Here is an 18,778-nt window from a genome sequence, read left to right on the forward strand (position 1 = left end):
TCATCCATCCATCCATCCATCTCTCCATCCATCTATCCACCACTAATCCTTTTGAGGATTGCAGGGGGCCCGGAGCCACCATTTTCCCCAATCAAATTCTGCATCATAATTGTCAATTGATCAATTCATCAATTGATCCGACAAATCTTTTTAGCACTGTGCAGCTTCTCTCTCTCTGCACACACACACACACAAACACACACGCACACACACACACACACACACATTGCACTCACTCTGACCTGGTTCACATCATCTCTGTGCAGGCCTCTTAACTTAAGGAGCTTTAGGTTTTAAAGACTACCTTTGATATTTACACATGTGGTTCTCTGACATGATTGTGCAACATTTTAAAGAGCCGTACCCTCACTTGTCCTCGCCTCACCGGCACAACATGCTCCCCGTACCTGACAGTGCCCTCCATATTGCTCCCGGCGATGAAGCCCGAGACTCCTCTCTCTCCCCCTCCCTCTCTCCGCTTGTCTTTCCTGGGTAATTAGCTAGGATATATGAGCGACCTCTCCCCCTTGTGTTATGGAGCGAGCTGATCCAGACTCCTTGCCTCCAGAGTGAGCTATGTGGCGCGTGGCCTATTTCCTCCACTCCCTTACTCGAGGGAATAAAAAACAGTCCGGAAAAAGTTAAGGACACGGCAACTGGTGCAGCCCCGGAGCGAAGCCAGGGAGGAATTAATACTGTACCAGAGAGAAAGACTACATCTCGCTTTTTTTTCAATATATCTCAATAAAAACCTCTCTCAAATTATTCAGTCCTTCCACGTATACTCTCCCCTCGTTCTCTCTCTGCTCTGCTCCAGCTTCCTTTCAGGATACTATATTTCATCACCTTTCACTACATCTCTCTATTTTTCATGGCTAAGCAAACTAATACCCAGCACGGATTCATGTCGTGTTTCGTCTAATTTGGTAGCAAACACAGACTTCTGCACGGGACATTTGGAGCAAACGCACACAGAGGTGTGTTTTTAATGTCCCCCGTTTTACACTCAATCGGTTTAGCAGCTCCCTGAGCAGCGTGTGGTGGCGGTCTTCCGTCGCGGGGCCCCTTTAATTGGTGCTATGCAGCTATAAATAGGAGCGGTTGACTTATTAGGGACCAATTAATCGAAGATAGAATTACAGGAGGGGAAAGCTAAGATCTAAATGCACATACAGAACTGTTTACACTCAAGGAAGACAGAGGACAGAGCAGGGCTCAGCTCAAGGAAATATCAACAGACGTGCTGCGGTACAATTCACGAGGTCGGCAAGGTCGGAGGATAAAGGATTGAGAGAGCAGTGAGATAGGGACGAGAGAGTTTGCTGGAGTTTCCCGCTGTACTTTTTTATTAACTTCCTTTCTTGGTCCCACTGTGGCAATCCACACAGAAACAGCATGGGGCTCATTGTGTGCTGCAGACCACGGCCACACGGACTGAAAGGAATATGAAACTGAATAAAAAATTGGGCCGCTGGTTGAACTCTACTTCTTTTGGTGAAACCAGCCTTGAGTTGGACGATTCAAAAACAAATCAGACATTCCTTTAGAGCTGCGGGAATTTTGTTCAGCCGAATCAGATTTGGCTTTTCAATGCAAATAGTCAATTATTCATACCTTATTTCAAAATGTAGACTATTAAGGGACCCTTCAATGGACCGTTAGATATTTGAATAGGGCAAGCAAACAAACCCGAGCTATCGAGCATGCTAAATATGCTAAAGATGGATTGAAAATGTGCAACAAAATGTTTTGCTCACAGTCGTTACCAAACAAAAGCTGGATCCTTTATCATTTTAGGTTGCTGTGAGCTGTGAATCCGGAACCTCTAAGCAGAAGGCAGAAGTCAATGTTATCTTAGAGCTTAAAACCTGTCAAGGCCAGCCTCCCTTCCTCTGGGGCAGTCGCCCTCTCCTCACTCAGAATCACTCCGGATCTGGGTCTGCAGCTGCCTGCACCCGTCGCAGACATCCTCACCGAGTGGAAAGGACGACTTGACGTAGTGGAATGATTTTGCCCTGGACAGCAGCATGAAAGCGAGGAGCGCTTGCGCTGCAGCAGCTATTTCTGGGGACTTGAATGTCTCCAGCATTACAGTGACGGAAAAAAAAAAAGGAAAAGAAAAGACGACTGCAAGCGTCTCTGCCTGATGATTCAATTCTTTGACTTTCAGGAGGCAGCCCTACATTCCGTCTTTTTTGCACAGTTCACAGGACTCAGCTTGGAGATTGACCAAGTGTGTCCATACTGTTCTCACAATGCAGCGTGTGCTCTTGCTTTCCCACTTAGGACTTGTGATGGGTGTGTGTAAATGGCCCCATGGGGCAGAAGGCAGTCCGTGACCTTACTCAGAATGGCAGCGGCTCCAGTGCCCTTGTTTGAGCACTGGTATGATGTTTTGTAATTTTGTAAAAGCTGTGCTAATTATTTACCCACGTTCCCCATGGCAGCCTATTTTAATGAACTCATTGCTTACTGTCCCTCAGCACAAACATAATGGCATCAGTCGGGAGATGTTTATTAACAAAATAGCCACACTGGGGAAATGTGCATCACTGATGGAGGGGGATAATGAAATTAATTGTGTATGTGTGTCGTTGCACCTCTAAGCACTTGTGTGCACAGTGCGTGTGCATGAATGTTTGCCTAAGAGAGATGCTTATCAGTTTTACATCTTGCTGCCATAGCTCTTGCAGGAGCCCTAAGCCACTCTGGCTGGCCCAGGGGTGCACCCATGTGTCACAAATCACGAATAGCATTTTCAACATGGCGTGCTGCAAATGCTAATTCTGATCCCAACTCCCCTGATTGCCTGCTTGAGTCTAAGATAAGCCGTGAATGTTGTGTCTCTGGTTGCGTTCGACTAGTTGCATGAGGGCCTCGGCTCCAGGTCGGGGAGCTTTAGCCGTCACTGACTGCCTTGCTGGACCAGCTCCCCTGTGGCTCAGATGTGCCCGGGCTCTGCCGCATGCAGGTACTTAATTGACACACTCCTCGGGTCCCTGTGTGCAATGTGTGAGAGACGCTGCAACTATTTCTGGGTCAAAGACGTGCAGAATAAGATATACTGGGCCAGGGGCAGCTCATGCTGATGCAAACAGAACAGTGTGCGCCCACCCGCAGTGCCCAGGCCACAACACATACATCAGAGTGGAAGGGGAAAGGATCACACAGATTCTCTCTCTGACATGCATCCAAATGGCAGCCTTGCAGATTCGCATTCGCACCACAAACTATATGCTTTTCTTTTCTCTTGCTCTTCGTCTGCTAACGCAAGACTGACCTTGTAGTATTTTAATCAAGGGACGTATAATAATAATCTCTGGTGCAGCATCTGTTTTCTCAGAGGATGCATATATTTCTAATGGGGCCACTGCTCTCAACACTCCCCTTGTCCAGTTTCTAACGGGAGATTTCTTCCTTTCAGGAGCTGGAATGATTTGGCAGACTTGCTCTGATCTTAACCTTATACGCTTGTTTTATACACAGAGGCGGCCGTTTCTCTTGGGAGACATAACCCCCCCCCCCCCCCCCCGGCCTTGGGAAATCCTTTTTTTCTTTTTTAGTGTGGAGTTGACATTATGTGTTGTTGCAGGGGCTGATTGTGTGAGCCGTGGGCCATGTTTTATGATGCCTCGGATTTCCATCAAACATTGGGCTGCCTCTATTTTATACTTTGCGCATAGACTAGTTAAAAACCGGTGTGAGTGTGTGTTAACGCGTTCACAACAGGGAGGACTGGTGACACATGACCACAGAGGTCATCACCAAGGTCTGGACCTGCCTATTGTTTCCTGAAGGGGGTATAATAAATTTGGAGAAATGATTGTCTAACAATAGCTCTGGTGCTGCAGAGATAACCAGGTCATCATCACCATTGTGTTGGTGGATGGAGAGATTCATCTTCCCAGCATTGATTATTGATTATGGGAACAAATTGGACAGGGAGGTAAATCTGCTGAAGTGTGATGCAGGTAACCAGGACTTTTACGGGTGGATCTCCACCTTTTAACCTCGGACTTCATCTGACAAACAGTTTATGTGACTCCATTATTGTGCTGGCTAGCTTTATTCCTTTGAGCTAATTAACTAGCTAGTTAATATCAATTCCATCCCTCTAATAAGAGTTGTTTTCATTGCAATATCATACTAGTGGAGGACGCAAATAAAGATCATATGACCCAGACACACATGAAAATAAAAAGCCGGCTGACGGCTGCCCAGAAAAAAATGTTGACTTTTAGAAGAAGAGAGAGAAGAAGATATAGATAAGATCAAGCTCATTGTTTGTCTGATATAATATATAATTCTAATAAGGCAGTTTTTATGTATTTAGTTTTAGAATTTCAATTGTTTCAAATGCACTTTGCTCGTTTAAAAAAATTAGAGATTTTGCTGGTGGATAATTCAGCTCTTATTAAGTCATAATTTCACCAATTTTATTGATGTTCAGCACAAACAAAACAAACTAACCTAATCACATTTGAACAATATAGGCCTAACTACCGCTGAGATACTGTATATGTTCTGGGCTGATAACTCACCAGGCAAGTTCAGATTTGAGACCATCTGTATATCTAAACTGAAACATGTCTTAATGATCATAAGAGGGACAATGAATAACACAAGAACACTCATAAAATTGGATTTGGAGGAATGGTAGCTCTTCACAAGTTAGATATCAGTTAAACTGTATCTGAGTCGCTTCAATCAGTAAAACATACTAATGTGGAAAAGAGGCAAGCAGAGCTCTGAATTCAACAGAGATGAGTTATTGGATGGATGGGGATGCAAAAAGAAAAGGGAAGAATGTGGTTAAGAAAACTGGAGAGGAAATCTTCTTACCTGGGACACCTTGCGCACCACGTCCCCGCTGACCTGCAGTCCCTGAACAAAGAAACGCGCAGCCACAAGTGTGCTTGTGAGCGTTGTCTTCATGACCCGGGGGGTGTCTCCAAAGGGCCGCAGAGTCTCCATCTGCTTGGATACACACTCCAGGTAGTCCTCGCCTGCAACCAACACACACACACACACACACACACACGCATTCAAATCTATCTGAATATATAAAGAGATAAAGCTTTAGATTAAGCTTTGATGTAACATGAGGTAATCTCAAAAATCTTTACGAGGTGAATAAATCAGTGACAGTGTTGAAGCTGAGTCAGATTCTCTGCTCTTCATCCTACTTGTATGCAGTGTGTACTGCACAACATGGTGATGAGGGAAGTTCCCAGGCCATTCATCTGTGTTAGTCACGCACCATTAAGCAATGAATTAGTCTGCTATTTGGTGTTCTAGAAACAACATGTGTGTTTTATACCTATGACATATTGCTTGTTTGCCTGCTGGAAGAGCTTCTCCATCAGCCTGGCCCAGAACTCGTTGATCACTTCCTCCAGGTTGACGTTGTTGCCTCGATAGTATTGCCTCAGCTCCGTGTACAGGTCAGAGAAGACCTGGGAGATCTGAATGTACAGTAAACCGTACGTCGCGGTGAAGGTCTCATCTAGAGCAAGTGCAGAGCGGTTCAGCAACTCCATGAAGTAACCTGAGCACAAAAACAGAGAGTAAACCCATTAAAGCACATACATTAAGAATCATAGACGTTATTATTTGCTCCTGATACTGTGGAGAGAGCAGCGTGTAGAGGAGGGGTAGAGCCTTCACCTGAGGCCCACCGCCTGCTTCACCATTATGTGGTCTCTTTGCCCTCCATATCCTCACATTACCATCCTCACACAAACAATACAGGTTGTTCAATACAACCCTAAATGCAAAATGAGAGGGGGGGAAAAAACCTCATAACACAAGACGTGTCAATCTTTCAGAGCAATAAAGCTTTTCCGCAAATCCCAGAGGACTATTACAGAATTTCACGCTTGAGAGATTCTGCTTATAAAAAGAAAGAAAGAATGAAAAGACAACATTTTTCCCTTTTCTTATTCCAGCTGCTTTGGGTCATAAACACCACCACTGCTTCACGCTGTAGGGGAAACTAAAAGCAAAGTATGTGAGTATACAGTGCTCCGGGTGAGGTACAGGCGTCGGAGCAGACAGACAGGTAAACACAGTGATGGGCAGGTATGCGACAGGCTGTCAGTCCCGGAGAAACAGGGAAATTGGAAAAACAAGCACAAACTGGAAACAGGGGAAGTACAACAAACCCTAACCCTTCCCTAACGCTTTGAATGTTCCACCCACCTGATTTACATGCATGAGGGCGACAGGGTGTAACACACAACTTATTGACAACCACTAACTACAGCCTCAAACACACAGTCAACAAAAAAATTGGAGTCTCGTTGGACTGTATTTCATAAGTCTTGCAGGGTGAGGTGGGCGTATGCGTCTTCATGAATCCTGCAGATCCCCTGTGGCCACGGGCATAAAAACATCTTTACATCCGCTGTGTGCCTAAACAATGTTTATAAATGAGACTCGGGATCTGCCAAGAGCATGACAGCACAGGGTGTAGCCCGACAGAGGCATGTCCAGGTCATGGACTGAGAGACGCACGACGTGTACTGCCTCCCAAATGTGAAGCCAAAGCTACTCGATCGCCATCTGGTGGCTGGCTGCAGTATAGGTCACAAATCCCGCCTCTTCCATGTTAATAGATGGGACATGGACACAACTAAAACAGACAATGTACACGTCAAATAACCTTTTCTCAAAGATGGCATTTTAGGTAGTTCTTTATCGTTATTTGATGTTGTTAAAAACATTTATCGACAGGACCTCGCTACAGTGACTCCATCTCCCGATCGCCCCTGCGCAGAATGTGGCTCCCAATGTATAAGATGGCAGCTTTGATGATATTTTAGCTTTATTTCTGGATAGTTACTTTATATAAAGTCCTTGGTCTAGTCCATCAATATACTGAGGCTAACATTTGCTCTGCATCTCCATGTACACAGAGGGTTCAAACCTGGTAAGTGTGTGTGTGTTTGTGTTTGTACGTGTGGCAGGCAGATGTAAACCTTTAGTCTGCAGCCGTGTTTTCGTTGTAGGTGTTTATCTCTGGCTGCCACCAGCCTACATCAGGAAGAGATGTGAAAAGTGGAGGTTTGTGGCCTCCGCAGGGGAGATCGCTCGTTCCTCTCCGCAGGCTGCTTTTTAGAAAACATCGTAACATTCCCCGCACTCCAGCTCATCCCCCCCCCAAAACACAAAAACCCTCCTAACACTTTCCCTGATGACACGAGAAAAAGAGCAAGCTAAGTTATACAGTAGCAGCGCTGGCACCCATGTGCCCCGGGGGCCTGGAGGCAATCCTAGCACTTGGAGTTACATAACATGTTAATATGCTAAGCTCTTCCTGACCCCTCTGCGTGACATTATCTAAGCACTGGCCTTGTTGGAGGCTGCTTGCCCACTCATTAATAAACACCAGCATGTCAGCGTCAACGCCGCTGCTGCTTTGTGCTGCTTTCTTTTGGCATTTTCACAGCCTCCGAGCTAAAAGGTCTACTCTCACCGGAGCCATTGATTTCGAAAAGATGTATTTAGCAGTGAATGTTAGATGAAGCCCGATTCCGTGAGGACTCATTTTTAAGTCCATTAGCAGACAACCGCTCTGAGACCAACAATGCGTCATTCCATTTTCTCGCGTTTGTTACAAATAACGATTCCTCAGTCTTAAAGTATTGCTGAAAAACACAAGTCATCGTGGAAATATCAAGATTCATTGTTCAAAGCTCATCTTTGTTTGGTGAAGCTCTGCAACCTCACGCAGCTTTTCACATTCCTCTGCCTGCAACCACAATCTTGTTGGGTGCCATTTGACATTTGCATCAGTGGGGTTCACGTCCAAGAATCAGCATGCATTACTTCTAAGACAGACTCACAGTAAAATTGTGATTCACAACCACAACAAATACAGTGAACTTTGTGCATGAATCTGCTTTAAAATGCAACAGAGGACTGATACTTCAAAGAATGAAAACTAGCTCTATTTTACTTCTTTAACTTTACGCTAAGCTTGTTCTAAGCTGCACACCTCTCTGCCACACCATATCTCATTATCTTAACTAACTTTCGATTGGCCAGCGGGCTGTGTAGGCCATGCCCCCCCCACCCTGTCGAGTGTCATTCACTCAATCTCCTGGAACCGACTGACCCATAATTAACTGCTGATCACATGGAACGTTTTGGCCTTTACAATTCTTATATATATCTTATAAGTATATTTTTTTAAGTCAAAAGGTTGATGCAAATGATTTCAACACAGTAGAGAAGACTACTTACATTCAATCCTCACTCAATCGCTGAATGAATGACGATTCCACCAATTGAATTAAAGTATCGATCATCCTGTGGTGACCAGTGTTGATCTTGTGGCGGTGAGGACAACAACAAATCAACGAGAAGAGATATTTGATTCGTAGGGAAGCTGCAGTGGTCCTTCACATGTGGCCCAGGGAAGCATGTGCGTTCACACTGTTAACAGAACGTGGACACATGTGGCCCAGACCACCTGCGAATGCGGTCTGGCAGAGTGCGTTCACACATGTTAACACCAGGTGTGTCCGGGGCCCTTGTCTCATTTCTAAGATTATAACGCTTAGTGAGTTAAATGCATCTGACATGCAGCAGCCATATGTGCAGGGTTTGTTTCAGTGAGAATTCCTCAGCGAATGACGCATCGGTCCCCAGGTCCCCTGACCTCCTGTCACTCAAACTGTCTGCAGGCGGAGCTCTGGGCCAGCCTCACAGCACCAGGGGAGAGAGACGCGTCTGTGTCACTCACAGATTTGTGCAAGGCAACAATTGAAATCCTTCTTCCAGGAGTCAGCGGAAAGGCACACATGTGCACGCAGAGAAAAGCGACTTCAAAGTGGCAGCGCATTCCCATATTAACGCACAGGCACACATAAGGCAGACGGATAGATGGGGAGCTGCTGTGACAGGTGCAGCTTTGCCGTTAATCCCCATTAGAGTTCATTCCTGCTGTGGACTGTCAGACAGACTATAAAAAAAAAAAAAACGCTGTAACTGAAATGGGCTTCAGCAGAAATAGTTCCACTCAGGTGACAGAGTGAAGTTCTGTTCAACATCAAACAGTTTAAACATGTTTCTGTTTACTGTCTTAACGTGGTCGGGAGATGTTATTTTCCAAATGCACATGTGGAGAACAGATCCTGGGAAATAGTTCCACTCTGTCTGATTCCCCTCTGCCCTTCAGCTCATGCAGTGAATAATGATCATCATTAGTGAGAGACACGAGGCTGCCGTGCACGTGTGTGGAGATGACCTTTCTTATTGCTCATCGGTTTGTGTCTCCATGACACGGAGCTAGAACTCAGCCCTTCCTTCAGCAGCCCCCCCCCCCCTTACTTCTCCCCTCTTCCTCAATCCTGCATGATCCCTTAAGGCCTGACCTCCACCTCCAGCAGGGACAAAGTGATTGGAGAAGGTGCCCGATCAAACAAGTGTTGTGAAAGTTTGGCTAGTTTTACTCATATTAATAATTATTATTAATGCAACTCAATTATAAGATGCTAAAGAACCTTTAATTTACAGGACAGACTATAGAAAAATGTCTTTCTGTTCAAATTATACAAACCCTAAACAAGAGAGTGGGAAAGTGCTTCTTATTCTAAGGTGGGTTTATAGCCCAGGATCAGATATGACACAATCGTCCCAAAGTGCTTTTTAATCAATGCAGATTAAAACACTCTCTGTGTTCATCAGATAAATAGTAACTTGTACCAGGAGTGGGCTGTAATACAATTAAGTGGTGCATCAAGTTTAAGTAGAATCAGATTATGACTGTGTGATCTTATCATAACATCCCATCATGCATTTCTTTTGTCCAAATAGAAATAAAAAAAGGAGGAAGTGTCTACCTGTCAATTTAAACATCGTATTGAGTTAATATATGTATATAAACACACACACACACTTTTGGGTAGTTATCCTTATTGGCCATTAGGCAGTGACTTTCATTCATTAAGGACAATACACAAATCCTGACACTTATCCTAATTAATTCAAACCCCACCCCCTGACCTGATCTCATTAGGACTAGTTGTCCCATCAAAGGTGAGTCAAAGGGAAAAGGCCTTAATGCAGTAACATGCACAAATACACACCCATACACACACACACACACACACGCACACACAGGGGCTCGTGTGTCTTAATGTCTCTTCCTGCAGTGAGAGAGGAGTTAATGATTTCTCTTGTAATCACTCGGAGCTCCTCATCCAGGCCACCTTGACATGTCAGAAGCTCATTTTACTCTCTCTGTTCCGACCGGCTCCAATCCCAGCGCTTCCACATCTAACTAAACTCACTCACACACACTCGAGTGCTCGCGTGAAACCCTCATTTACCGTAGAATCCCTTTCAAGTATTTCACCCTCTTCTACACTGCCTCAGTCTTTTATCAGTGTCAGTACTGTGCTTTACACCGTTGGCTCCATGTGCCAGATTCGCCTGTAGTCAAGCCCCCTCTGTCACCAGTGTCAAGTTGTAATATTGACAAGATACTCAGTGTAACACGCGGTTGCCATTGATGTTCCTCCTCTGCCAATCACTCAGTGCTCTCACTGATCCTGAGTTCCTTTCTCACCCAGAGGTATCAACTGACCGGGATCTGTGCTCCTCGTTCCACAGTAATCCACAATCTTTTCTTTCTCATACAGAGGGCTTAGCAGGGTCTGACAACCCGGCCGCTGTCTAATTAAGTTTGAACTCGGTGGATTGAACCACCCGATCTAAACCTAATCTGTCTTTATGTAATCGCAGGCTGACAACAGTCGATTTTGTCGATCCTGTCCTAACTCCTAACTCCTAACTCCTAACCCTTGTCCCCTAGAATTAAAAAAAAGAAAAACTGAAAGCAGATTGTTGTTTACTGACGCCTCAGCATCTAGGCTCGTGCACTAAGCCACATGTAATAAAGCAATGATGGGGAATTTTTTTTATACCAAGGGTCGTTTTCATTTTTATAACATCCTCCGTGGGCTGTACCAAATTATTGAACACATATATTCTGTCCTTGTTTATGAGTCTCTGCCCTCATTTGGTTGTTGCTGTGAATTTAGCTGTTGCTTTTGATTTTTCCAATATATAATCATGTGTTTTATTATTTTGTTTAATGGTGTATTTATTAATCGATGTAGTCCACTTTGTGTGCACTTGTATCTCTTAAAAGGTGCAATGAAATTCAACTTTACTCTCTCTCTACTCCTGATGCATGGGAGAGACCAGATTGTGCTTGGCGAGGCATGTGATGTGCGACATGTCTGAGTAACTTTTTTGTTTTTCTGAAGTGTCTCATGGGCCAGGTCAAACTGCCATGCTGTACATGGCCTGCCGGCTAGGGGGTTCCCCACCCATACAATACAGTTTTAAACCGAGCAGAGAAACATGACATACTGTATTAACTGAGTTTTGGCAGTGCTGTATAGAAAAAGGAGGACTGGTGAAAGAATGAAAGGGAGCAAGGGAGAGAAACAGGTCTGGAGAAGCAAGAATCGTATATCTGTTTCATATCTGACAGCCTTAATCCTATTGTCCAGTTGACAAGTGCTGAATGATCATATTAGTTAGATGGTTCTCTGGCAGGGAGGACAGAGACAGGGAGAGCAAACGATGAGACACGCGCCAAGAGGAGGAGAAATGGCAGAGGTGCACTTCGGAATAAAACCAGAGAGCACTCAAGAGACGACGGGCCCGTACACTCTGCCAAGACTGTACTCTCTTCTAAATTTGTTATTTTAATAATAGAACATTTTATGCTGCATCTGGATCAAATCTATATCAGCATGAAGATTTGTGTTGATTGGCTGATGGTTGCCATGGCGTTTGGAGAGCATTCTTATCCTGTTGGGAACTCTGAAGATGAATTGCGCAACATTCATAAGTCTCAGGCTCAAGGACTGCTTATAAGTGGGCCTAACAAATTAGCAAAGCTAGAGGCTATTGCATTTTTCAGGATCACTCAGATCTTTTGAATCTGTCACCAGCGTTGGTTTAATGTTCATCTTTGCAGTGTCTGGAAAAGTACAAATTGGTGGAAATGAAAGACTTGTGATTATGCAATATTATGCAATAATATTATGTACAGTACTTATTAGTAAACAAAGGAGTGAGAAAATGAATGAATGAACAAATGTACGAACAAACACACAAAGAAATGAACGAACAAAAGAATCGACAAACGAACGAATCAGCGAAGCGATGTATGGGCCGAGGAGCAGTGTGTTACTGCAACTACAACTAACGAAAAAACAGAGGAAAGGGCAAAGAACAGATGAACGGACGAATGCACTGAAAAAAGAACAGACAAAGAGACTTAATGTGTGAAGAAGAAGTAGCCGACAACAGGAAAGGCGTGAGAGGAAAGAGAAGGACAGAGCTGTACATTTCCAAGCACAGCGAGGCCGCCACCCCTCTGTCACCCCGCCCTGCAGCCCCTGTAGCCTCTTCAGCAGCCAGCAGATGGTTTTGTGATCTCTGCTTTTCACACACCCCCCCCCCCATTGCACCCAGGATCCTCTGCTCTCCCCTTTCCTATTTTCCCACCTGCACAAGGACAATGAACAAAATGAAACATCACAGGCACAAACAAACACTGTTGTCCTGGGTGCAGTGAATGCACGAATGATGATCTGGGAGCCATTAGACTGTTTATGTGTCAGCCTGACTTTCCATCAATAACAACACTTATCACACGCAGACCGTGCCCCGCGGATACGGCAAGGCCCTTAGCCAGCGTTTACATGCTATTAAAAGGTCCCTTATATTAAACAAGCTGACACATCACATAACGCACGTCATTTATCAACCGGCTCTCTGCGGATGCCTCTATTCCACTGTCTCTCTCTCTCCTGACGTTCCCTCGATGGCATTATGCACCGGGGCGTTCACCCATGCCTGTTTCTTTCTCTGTCCATCTGGTTCTCCTTTTCAGCTCTTTCCTCCCAAACGCCACACTCATTCCTTACCCTCACTATCATTTTCTTCTCCTCCCCCCCCCCCCCCCCCTCTATCTTAGCTTACTTTCCACTGCTTGCCCCATCAACTCTCTGCATTCGTCTTTCTTCATGCCTCCCTGCTTCGTGTTCTCCCGCTTTTGTTTCATCCTACCAAGGCGCCGTTGCTCCTTGTGAGTAATGCGTTTGGCATAATTAGGCCAGTGTACTCCAGGTCCCCACCGATGTGATTTGCATGCAGATAAAATGAGCCAATCAAGAACCACAATGGGAGCAGACGTCCTTGTCTCCGGTGACATCACCAGAGGTGACCCTGAAAGCAGGAAATTATAAGGTGGGTGGTGTGAGAGTGAATCAAATCCGTTGCCGGCTTGTAGGAATATTGCAACACGGATGTTGAGAGTGTCTCAAGTGTCCAGACCTAGAAGATATGGATTTTGTTATTTGAAATTGAGGAGAACGATTTGTGCCCTGTCCACACTAATGCAATACTTTGCAAAACTTCTCTTTCTCTGAGTTTGGTCTCTCGTCAACATGCAAACGACGATTTCAGTCACTAAAACGCCTTCAAGTGCACTTTACTTCACAGAGCACCTCATGCATGACCACTGTTGCTTTGTGTAATGAGGATGCACAATAAATAACAACAGCAACAATAGGTGCAATATACCTGTTCCCTATATTTGATTAGCTCTGCTAGGTCTTCTTACAAGACACTTGGCAAAATTCATGCTGCAATTCTACAGTCTTTTGGAACCATGTTGCACTGGGTGTGGTCTGTGTTTTTGCACTGTACAGAGTTATGTTTTTAACTTGTGCCTTAGTCATATTCTCTTTTATGAGAATATGACTAAGGCACAAGTCATATTCTCATAACGGCAGAAGAGCCCGTGCTCTTCTGCCGTTCCTGCTCAACATGTTTGCAGAGCAGGAACGGCAGCAACTTTTTTTGATTGTACACTTGTACATGAGAAATTAATTAGTTATAGTTTCCAGTCAAATTTTGCATCACTGCACAACATGCAGTCACATTAGTGTTCTCGTCTGGGGACATTCAGAATGATTTTAATAGGTTTAGAATGTATATTGAAACAAGGCTTTGAAGGAAAACTCAGTCTAGCAAGAGGTGTGTGTTTTTTTTTACTTGGTTCGTCTCTTATTTAGACGCCAATGTGTAGCAGCTCTTAACTACACAACTATATTCATATACTCAAGTGTAGAAGACATTTATTTGACAATTTTCACTTGCCAACAAAGCTGCATGATCTTACTGGGAGTTTGGTTTTCTTCGTGTCAGAACCCCCTCGTGATGAGCTCCCTCACATACTCCTCACTGACAGGAAATAGAGCAGACTGCTGCTCGCTGTCATCTGACAGCGCTGCAGACGGCTCCTCAGATCCCAGTTTAGTGCCCGTTTCCTGAATGCGATATAGGATGTATTTTTGGGTGCGCTTGATGTTATTCTCATGGATTGCTCCCCCTCAGCCTGTCTCCACGGGAGGAGATGGCGTTACTTAACAAGCCAGCTGGGAGCTGTTTGGAGCTCTGCTTAAAATGAATAAATAAGTGAGTCCTGCCTGGTCATCTAGAAGTGAGTGTACCCATGAGCTATCCAGCCAGCCAGGGCTCCTCAAATCAGATTAAGCTCCATGATCACTGCTCTGCCTTGTGCTGAACAGGGCCAGAACACACTGGCTTATGAGGCTGTTATAAAATACTGTGTGCATGTTTGTGTGTGTGGTGATGAATAGGGATCTGGGATCAGATCAAAACAAAATCTGTTTTAGTCCTCACGTGTATTCCCTGTATCTACATATTCTTCCATTTATGTGGAAAACTATTAATCTACCCTTATTTAATCTATTAAACACGAGAAAATAGTGGAAAAACAACACCAGAATTTAGTAAACCCAAAAGTAACATCTTAAAATGTGATCTGTTATGTTGGACTGAAAACAACCCAAAGATATTCAGTTCATTATTAAACATACCCTGTGAGATGAAGCCTCACATTTAAGAAGCTGGATCCAGGCAATCTTAAGCATGGAAAATTGATTTCATTAATATTTCATGACCAAAACTGTTTTTTATTAATCAACATACTGATCTATCAACTAATTGTTTCAGATCCTTTTTTTAAATCCCCCCGCCATATACAGTTAAAACAAGAGGTCGGGCAGTAGAGATGATCCAACACTATTTTTTCTTTTCCTGATTACAACTCTCATACCTGGACTTAGCGTATTTGCCGATACAGAGTAATTATTCTGACTGATTCGATACCTGTGCATTTAACAAAATTAACTTTTAACATTTTTATGCTACTCATCCTGTATGGATTATTCCTGTCATTCGTGTATGGTCTGTAGTTACTGTTTAACTAGCAGCGCTAGTGCCAAGTCGGCAATACGGTACACAGCAACGTTTTACTTTCAAGTGAGAAGTTTTGCCAAATGGCTTTTGACACACTACCAGAAATGACTTAATCTTCGCCAATGTCAAAACAGCAGTTGCCGGTTGCAGTACAAGCGCAACTGCCTCACTGTGATAAAAAGCAACAGGATAAATCTATCAGGCAGGGAAAATATGTTAAACATTGTTTATTAACAATCAAAATAAACATCTATTTATTGAAACTCATAAAAAAAAAGTTAAAAAATATCTTCAATAACGGCACAGTCCTGGATTTGGAGGACCACGGCTTCATAATGCATTAGGATCGGGCCAGGAATTTATAGTTGTTTCACGAAGTGTTTGAGAAAAGTAAGAAGGATTCAGCTACAGGATGCATTTAAGTTATTAGTATGGTCTTTCAGGAGTCTCACTTTGTACAATGTGAAAGGTAGGAAGTTATTTGTGACAGTAGTACAAATGAACACACACACACACACACAGTGAATCCAGATGCCAATGATAGCACCATTAGGCCAAACACCACCTGCCAGGTTTAAGGCTTCCGTCTGTCTAGCACACCCGGCTGTCACCTAACACACACACACACACACACACACACACACATACACACACTCACATATCAGTTTGTTGCCAGAACTCTGTGTCCTCTCTGACCTTTTTACTTTCATAGATAACCCAATTTTCTCCTTCTGGGTTTATCTCTGTTGCACTCTTTCTGTGGCTACCACTCTCCGTTTCTACCTGTTTATCGCTCAGCCTTGTCTGGGCTCTGCCTGTCCGTCCCCTTTTCTCTCTGCATATTTTATCCTTCAATCTGTCTCATTTTCATTCGGTCCCGTCCTTCACCCAACTTCTTTGCAATTTGTGCTGCGTCTTTGTGTAACTTCACATATTGTTTTCTTTGTACCCCGTAGCACACTATCAGTGGCAGCTGAGATTGGAAAAATACCAGGAGCCAACCACATACACACACCCTGGGTACAAAGAACATTTCAGTCAGTCAGACTCACATTGACACACTTTAAATTGCAAACTTAAACACACACACACGTCCCTGTGCGCATGTACTGTATAGGCAGTGTACACACTCTCAGCTGTATGTGCAGCATGCTCGTCCTCTAATCTGTGGCTTGCTTGGGGCTTCTTCCAAAGTCCGCGGACCTAAAAAGGCCTAGCCTGACTGGGCTGGAACAGTAACACCCTACACTTAGCCACATGGCAATAGCTAGCCCACACCCTGCTAAACGCAGCCAGATGTGCAGGGACTGGCAGCCCGGTCCGCTGTCACTGCAGCCTCTTGCAGCCCTGTGACCTACGGAGGTAAAGAGAGTACAAGCAGGGACTAGATCCAGCGATGGCTCAGTTCAGTCGTCAAAATGCAGCGATCACGAGGCAGCAACTGTAACGTGTGATGGTCCAATCAGCCCCAGTCGATCGCTCAGCTTTCGTCTACGGGAGACGCCGTCAACAGCAGATGGCTTCTAGACCTCAAGGCCTCGACGGACACATACATCTCTCCCCCCACTGTCAGCTCTGCCGTCCCCATCTGATGCTCACAGGGGTGAGACGAGGATGAGGAGACGGGACAAACACAAAAAGGACGCAAATTTGAAAAGAGCTAGAAAGGATCAGCTCCGGAGAGAGGACAGTGTGTCCAGGCTGAATTTGAGGTCTACGGGGGGAAAAAAGGCTATCATCCACGCAAAATACAAAAAGTAATAAAGATAGTTTCCATGAAAAACAGGCTCCAAATGACTTCATGGTGAGGCAACACAAGTTTCGACGTCCATGAAGCGCCTGTGTGTGTAGTTATCCACAAGTTTCGGGATGTTCATCATTAGGTTGTTTAGAGGTCGCGGCCGAGTGCTGCTTGAAAGTGTGTGTCTGCAGTCGGTGTTGTTTACTCGCTCCGCTCTGCTAAATGAGGTGTTTTCCTGAGAAATGGGAAACTTCACTGACTGTAGGATGACATAAACTATCTTGGAGAGAATTTGTATATCTTGGACAGGTTTGCGTGAGTGTGCGTGCATGTGCCTGTGCGTAGTTTGTTTTGGCAGGGTGACCGTATCCCTTAGGCACGACAATAACAGCACCCTGAGCGAAACAAGGAGGGACCGCGCAAGAAGAATGACACATGGAGACAGGAGAAGAGTAAACAAATATCACTCAGCCACTGAGATCACTGTGATCAGTGTCGTCGGCAAAGGTCAGGCCAGCTACGCACAGAGCCCCAGCTGACAGATTCATTGTCCCCAACTAGCCAAGGGGAACAAGTGGAGCGCGGAGAGACCCTTCCATTAACTGCCGCAGGTCATTAGGCACAAATAATTGCCTCGGTTGTGCCAGTGTTCCAAGATTGATTTCTCTTTCTTCCCTCACACCCAAAGCATTGCAAATTAACTCTTGATTTCATTTCATTTAGAACAAGAGATTTATAGTACCGCTTTAGACTATTTCCCCGTCGCATGTTGCCAGAACGCACCAATCGTAATTCTTAATTTTGTATGTTGACATTTCACTGTAAAATTGTGAGTTTTCTTATGAAAGCAGCATCACGTCATGGTCCATGAAGTTTGAGGTTTGGGCTACTAGCAGTCAAGTTAGACTGAGTGTGTGTTCACTCATCACAGCTGTTGTGCTGAAGGGACGAGTAGCAGTAGAAGTCAGATGTGAGTGCGGCACAGGATGCACTGAAACTTTTCTTACTCTCTCGCTTGTTGCATTTGTTTTAACTGCCCTTAATTATACTTTCTTGCTAGATTAACAAAACGGTAACTGTCAAACTAAAACTTGCCAGTGTCAGTCAGTCCACTAATGTAAAACTAAATGGTAGCTTAGCTGCAGGCCCTAATCATGGGCCTCTGCCCCCTGGATTGTTCTGCTTAGGATACGAAGGCTCTAAATTCTCCTACAGTTATTGTCGGTCTGTGTGTGTGTATGTGTGTGTGTGTGTGTGTGTGTGTGTGTGTGTGTGTGTGTGTGTGTGTGTGTGCGCGCATGTTCTGATCCATTCCTGTGTACCGATTGAGGGGACAAACACTCACCATCGAAGGCCTTGTGCTGTCCAGTGAGGGAGGTCTGTAAGGATCGTCCGGCCTCTCTGAGAAGTCTCTCCATCTCGTGGCGGCTCAGCGTGATCAGGTTGTCCTCCATTTCACTGGTGCAGCAGGTGTAGCCCTGGGGACAGACGCGCAGGTGCTCCCCTAGCAGGACACAAGGAGACAGGGAAAGCGTTAGAAACATTACACTTGCATCAACAGGTCCCGGCAACTCAGTCAGCTCCCAAAATAATTGAGATTTCAAGTTCTTTTTTTCGTATAAATGGCTCCACTATGAACGAGGACAAGCCTCAAACTCAGCCGATCTGCAGTCGTGGAGGAAAAGCTGCATGTGTTTGTCCAGCTGAGTACATGAGGAC

General features: G+C 44.7%; 1 protein-coding gene across 1 annotated transcript in view; it reads right to left on the reverse strand.

Annotated features, from left to right (window-relative positions):
* The window catches only part of gpc1b (glypican 1b), a 69,684-nt gene that overhangs the window by 13,039 nt on the left and 37,867 nt on the right, over nucleotides 1-18,778 (reverse strand). The window contains exons 3-5 of the mRNA XM_062404848.1: nucleotides 18,405-18,563; nucleotides 5,321-5,548; nucleotides 4,843-5,006 (exon numbers count right to left, since the gene is read on the reverse strand). Of these exons, the coding sequence (XP_062260832.1) occupies nucleotides 4,843-5,006; nucleotides 5,321-5,548; nucleotides 18,405-18,563 (551 nt within the window). The remainder of the gene's footprint in view (nucleotides 1-4,842; nucleotides 5,007-5,320; nucleotides 5,549-18,404; nucleotides 18,564-18,778) is intronic.

The sequence above is a fragment of the Platichthys flesus genome, chromosome 14, assembly GCF_949316205.1.
Source record: "Platichthys flesus chromosome 14, fPlaFle2.1, whole genome shotgun sequence".
NCBI lineage: Eukaryota > Metazoa > Chordata > Actinopteri > Pleuronectiformes > Pleuronectidae > Platichthys > Platichthys flesus.